The following is a 6,000-nucleotide window of genomic DNA, read 5'->3' as shown; positions in this document are numbered from 1 at the left end:
CTGCTAGTGAGACATGTTTCATATTTCAAATAGATGGTTTATGAGAATCTATCACTATGACATGGTTGATCTCCCATATCCTGTTTTCATTTATCTGATATTTTAAGTAGAAGCCAAGGTTAAAGCTGAAGTTTTGAGATTGAGTAGGGACACTAGATATAAACGTCATTGATGCCAAAATATCAAACTGGATTTATAGTAGGAAAGTGAAAGGGTCGCCTCTTTCCCAGAGTTGGATTTCAGAAGACACATTTAGAAGGGCAACTTGAAGCTATGAGCCTTTGTGTCAGTCTCACAAAATTGCATTGACTGGTTTAGTCTTCAGAGATAATTCAAAAATAGTAAATCAGTCAAGCCCAAGAATAGATGAAGATGAAATGTTGTGTGTTTAACTTGATGGATTCTGGATGAGGTTTTACTATGACTATGGTACATAGGCTGCAAAAGTCTAGGAAAGAAAAAGCTGTTTTGAAGATGAGGGAAAATTGAAACGAATTGGTTTTTTTATTTGCTTTTTGCAGGCAAAAGGAGGTTATCATGAATGTTGACATGAGTTTTAACTATGGCTGATGAATCCCTAGAAGGGACTGTGATGTGTTCTTTCAAGTGTCGATATCAAACAAATAATTGAAATAGGGATATTTCACTGTTTATAAAAGCCGGATTTGAATTTGGACTGACTAGGGAAGCACATGCAGATTTTTGCACGGCTTGTCCGGGACCTTGACCTTATCAGGGTGCCTGCAGCTCGCGCTGTTGTTATTTGGATGGTAGGAGAGTATGGTTGCAACAGTAATCTCATTAACAGAATGCTGCCTACGATATCTAGATATCTTGGAGCATGTTTCTTACATGAAGCCGTTGAGTCCAAGCTGCAGATCCTAAACTGCATTTGTAAGGTGACGCATCCTGTACTAATGACTTTTAAAAGTTCCAATACTGGCTCTCTCTTTTTGCTACTTGGGTCTACATCCATGTTTAAGTGGGGCATAACTTTGCTTAGTACATTCGTTTGCATTCTACTGAAATTATTCTTTTCTTAGACTCTTGAAAGTCCATGCCCAGTTATGATATCTATAAGCACTTACTTTTGATTTTGTAAAATCGTGTTGCAGATAGTCTTGCGTTCTCAAGTAGCTTTAGGTTCCTCTTTAAAGACTACCTTGTTGGTCTTGACCTATCTACTTGATCTTGGATGTTATGACTTAAATTATGATGTTCGTGATCGAGCGCGCATGCTTAAGCACTTTATGGCTCTGCACCTCACAGCCTTTCCTAGTGTTATTCCTGAATCATCAAGTTTGTTAGGGAATGTTATCAAGCTTTCTAAAACAGCTGTTGTCGATTCAAGAGCAATGATATCTCAAGAAAGTCAGGCATTTGCAGATAATTCTGAAAGCAATGGATTGAAAGAATTGCCAGGCCGCATTCTAGTTTCCACCAAACTAACTACTCTCCTTCCATCTCTGTCTCAAGAAAGGACTTTCTTACCTGGTTCCATGTCCCATATTGTCCATCATACTGCTCCTGGATATAGACCTCTTCCTGATCCCTGCAGCCTGGAGGAACACAACCAGCCATCGGATGCTATGAGGATAGTTGAAGACCTGCCCAGGAATTTAATGGGATCAAATCTATCAGAGCTTGATGAGCTTGGTGATAACAGTGAATACAGTGAGAGCTATTCTTTGGGATCGAGCAATATTAGCAGTGATGAAAACACGAATGTGAAGGGCAGCTATGGGAAAGAGGATAATGGTATAGTTCACTCAGGTGCAAGTGAAAGTGATTGCTCAAGTGCAACATCAAAGAGCGATGGAAGATTTCATCAAAGCTCAAGTAGTACGATGCAAAATGAAGGAGAAGTCAGACCACTGATTTGGTTGTCTGACACTGAGCTTGAAGGAAATAATGAATATCCTGTTGTAAGGAAAGAACAAGTAGAAAGTGAACAGTCTTCTAGTGGTGGGTTACATTTAAGATCCTGCAAGGACTTGGAGACTTGGCTAGGATCCTCCAGCTTTGAAAATATGAAAGGCATGAATCAGTCATCTCAGGATCAAGCAGGCCTTGCAACTCTTTCACTAGGCTCTGTAAACACGGAGCCTAAAAGGGTGACTCTGCTCGACTTCACAAATGGGGATGGGCTGGAGGTAAAATATTGCTATAACTTCAGAGCTCCAGCACGCTCGGATAACATGGTATGTGTGCGACTTTTCATGTGCAACAAGTCATCGGATGTGCTATCTGCTATCTGTGTTAAGGGCTGGGAATCAGAGGGGACTGCTACAGGGTTGTCATCTTTTAAAGAGGATGATATGATCAAGTAAGCTCTCACTTGGAAACCCCCCTCCTATTTCATTTTCTTTCATGAGAGCAGGGTTACGTAGGACTCAGTAGCGTAAACAATGATAAGGGGAACATAATACAGCCCAAAGAGGAGGAATTAAAGATTGACTTTCTATAGATACTTGCTCTTTAGTCAGGGACTTCAGAATGAATTTGCAAGGTTCAGTTGTCATTTCTTATCCTTAGAAAAATGCTGACTGTGAAGGACTAATTGACAGAAGTGAATGCATTCTGTGTATATGTGGTCTATGGCTTCTTTCTTCTAACCAAAGCCGCAGGCTGTTTTGTTGCCCCACAATAGGTTGATACACTAAGTATGGTCATATTCTAAATTTGTATGATTGGACATATTCTAGTCTTACAAAGGTGTATATATATATGTGTGTGTGTGTGTGTGTGGTCATGTCCTGTGAATATGCTAATCGTAGTGCTTTCTAATGTTCCAATGTGTTCTTATCGCTATCTGGTGGTGCCACGAGCAAAAAACAATCTTTCCTTTTCACATCTCATTGTTAATCTAAACATACAGGCGACACGTGTGTACTTGAAGGAATGTCTTCTTGGGTTCTTTTAGTGACTTTTGGTACCATGTTATCTTTATAATTTTCTTGTAAGATGACATGGGCTACTTGAGTTTGGAATTCTTTGACATAATATGTTGCAGGGTTAACTCCGGTAGTCAATTTCATGAGAAGACACTAGTTTGGAATTCAAAGTGTTCAGTGATCTGCACCTTATTGATCACCCTTGCCTGAGATTAGATTTACTTGCTTGTAGGTAGCTGGTCATGGACCTCCTTTGTTGAATGACTCCATAAAAGATATGGGACGGGTGAGAGAATGCCTTAGTAACAAAGAATATATTTTTTTGCACAATCCTAAATATCATCCTAATAGAAGTTGCTATTCTTAATAAATCAGAAATTGATACAACAAGCCCTTTAGCTCCCCTTGCCTCCCTTATGCAGTTCAATTTTGGTGTACTGTGTATTTTTGTGTGTGTATGGACACCTTACATGACTTGAGTCTTGCAAAAACATTGGACACATTCTTCAAAAGTTTCACATGCTTTCCCTTGTAAACAAAGGTATGGTACCCGTAGGATTTAGCAGGGGTGCATTGTCTTTTCTTGTACTACAAATTCTATGCTCATGTTTCCCAAATGTGGAGCTTAAGTTGCCAAAATTAGTTTGTATGTTGAGCTGTAAGCTACCAAGAAAGAAACATGAGCAGACATCTATAGGCAGGATGGATCATGGACATGGATATTGTAGAGGCTATGGGAGAACTGTCCCCATGAGAGGAGGGTTCCTGTGGAGGCTCCAGGGTCTGTGGCTGAAGAGGCTGTTGCAATTGCTGTTGCTGGAGCTGCATGGCCTCCTTGGAACTGCGGTGTAGGCCATCTTCTCCCGGTCGTATTGATGTCCTTTGGGCCCTGGTATGTGCCATGTAGCTTTAGTTATTGGCACTTAGGTCACCTAGTACTTTTAGTGTCTTATGACACCTAGTACTAGTGGTACCACTAGGACACTAGGTCCTAGGGTTCTCTTTTATAGTACTTTGTACTTTCATTTTCATTCTTCTAGTTGATGTGACGGCTTCCACTTCTTGCTCCACTCTTGTACATCCTTTTGTTTCCGTGAGCCTACAGTGGTATCAGAGCACTTCCTTCCCGGACTTGCTCCCTACTCTTAGCTTCCTGCTTCCAGCTCTAGGTCCCGCACTTCAGCTCCATCATCAAGCTTAGCTATCGGACGCCCCACACAGCTCCAATGCGACCCTGCAACCCCTGTCCATACGATTCCGTACAGTCGTACGGATTTTCGCACAACGTGCCAAATTTTCTCATGTCAGTACAGTTTCGTACGGCTGTCCGTATAGTTCCGTACAGCCGTCCATACAGCACGGACAGTTTCGTAGTTTCGATTTTCGACATCCGTACTTTTTCGTGCCGCTCTGTCCGATCTGTTCGTACACTGTACGGATTCCGTACGGTTTTGTACTGTAGGATTTGTTTGCAGGTTGAAGGTGTTTGGTGTCCTTCATTTGCAAGCTAAGTTGTGCACCAGCCATCGTTTGGCTTCGATTTTGGGAGCAGACATTGCATTGCAGTAGATCTACAAATTTTTGGCGACATTTGGGACTTTTGCATTCGGGCTACGATTTTGTAGGTAGATTGCAGATTTGCAGATAATTTGGGACTTTCCTGAATTTGCCCCATTTTTGGCTCAGTTTTGCTCTACAAATTGGGGCTTTTGGGTCTATTGCAGGCACATTGCACAATATTTTCAGATTTGCAGTGAATTTGGCAAGAAATTGCAGGCCATTTGATCACATTTGCAAATTACAGCTTATTTTGGGCTTTTCCAGATTTGGACAGCAAGTCCTATTTTTTTGAGTTGCAAGCCTTGAGGCTATCTTTTGGGTCACTTTGTCAGTGCTTTTTGACTTGTCCCATTTGCAATGGCTGGCAACAATCATGATTTATTTGGCATTCTTCGTGAAGATGGTAAGTTGGATGGCACCAACTATCCGACGTGGTCTTATCTCATGAAACATATTCTTGTTGCAACACATTTTTGAAACATTGTTTCTGGGGTTGATCTGAGGCCAACCAATGCTACAGTGGCTGCCCCTACTGCTGGTCCCTCTTTAGAGGGTACTCCTCCTGATGCTTTATCCTCTAGCACCCCTGCTGCTGCTGAACAAACAAGATGGGATGCAAGAGATGCAAATGCACATTCTCGTATTGCTTTATCATGCAAGAGAATCATTATTCCACACATCCGATCATGTAGGACAGCAAAGGATGCTTGGGACAAATTGGCTTCTCTTTATCAGATTTGCAATGAGGCACGTGTTGCATATTTAAGAAGGCGATTGCAGGAAGTCAGCGTGAATGAAGGTGACTCTATGGATGCATACTTGACAAAGGTCAAGGACCTCATGGAACAACTTGCTAATATTGATGAGGTGGTGCCAAATTCTCAGCTTGTCAGTACCACATTGAATGGGCTGCCAGATACATACCAAGGGTTTGCTACAACCCTTCGATTAGTGGCCATGGGTAATCGAGACCACTACTCCTTTGATCAGTTAGTCACTTTGTTGGGGTAAAGGCACATTGCCAACCCTTCATTAAAGATAGGACACCTATGACTGTCTTAAGACAGTCATAGGGTAAAACCTAATCCTAATAAAACTAATGAGTTTGTGGTGTGGCTTATCACTTCACACCCGCACATTTGGAGTTCTCTCTCTTTCTCACTCTCTCCCTCTTGCTCTTCTTCCCCCTTCAGGCCCTTCAACTGGTATCAGAGCCTACCTCTCCTGCTCTCCCTACTCCACTCCCTACCCTAGCCTACCCACTCCCTTGACCTCTACCTAGCCAGCAAAACAGCAGCGCCGTACGGACGTACGTCGTCCGTACAGCCGTACGGACGGGCTTCGAGCAGCGACTTCGAGCAACGACGGCATTGCGGGCGTGGGCATCGAGCGTGGGCACGGGAGGTAGCTTGGGCGCGGGCGCGGGCTGTATAGCAGCTGCTAACTGCAGCAGGGTGGCGCCGCGTCACGCCAGCAGCTGCTACAGTTGCATAGCAGCTCTCGGGCGTCGCACATACAGGTACACTACTGTACGGCAGTCCGTACG

General features: G+C 42.9%; 1 protein-coding gene across 4 annotated transcripts in view; it reads left to right on the top strand.

Moving 5' to 3' along the window:
* Positions 1-6,000, top strand: part of PAT2 (protein affected trafficking 2) — a 63,456-nt gene that overhangs the window by 32,841 nt on the left and 24,615 nt on the right. For all 4 annotated transcript variants that reach the window (XM_087377829.1, XM_087377830.1, XM_087377831.1 and 1 more), the window contains exons 7-8: positions 699-899; positions 1,116-2,326. In XM_087377829.1, coding sequence (XP_087233955.1) covers positions 699-899; positions 1,116-2,326 — 1,412 coding nt within the window. The remainder of the gene's footprint in view (positions 1-698; positions 900-1,115; positions 2,327-6,000) is intronic.

This window comes from Dipteris shenzhenensis, chromosome 8 (genome assembly GCF_047967505.1).
Source record: "Dipteris shenzhenensis isolate YYH24624 ecotype China chromosome 8, Dip_SZ_1.0, whole genome shotgun sequence".
Classification (NCBI taxonomy): Eukaryota; Viridiplantae; Streptophyta; class Polypodiopsida; order Gleicheniales; family Dipteridaceae; genus Dipteris; species Dipteris shenzhenensis.
Note: the sequence above shows the minus strand (reverse complement) of the source record. Positions and strands in the feature narration are given on the sequence as shown.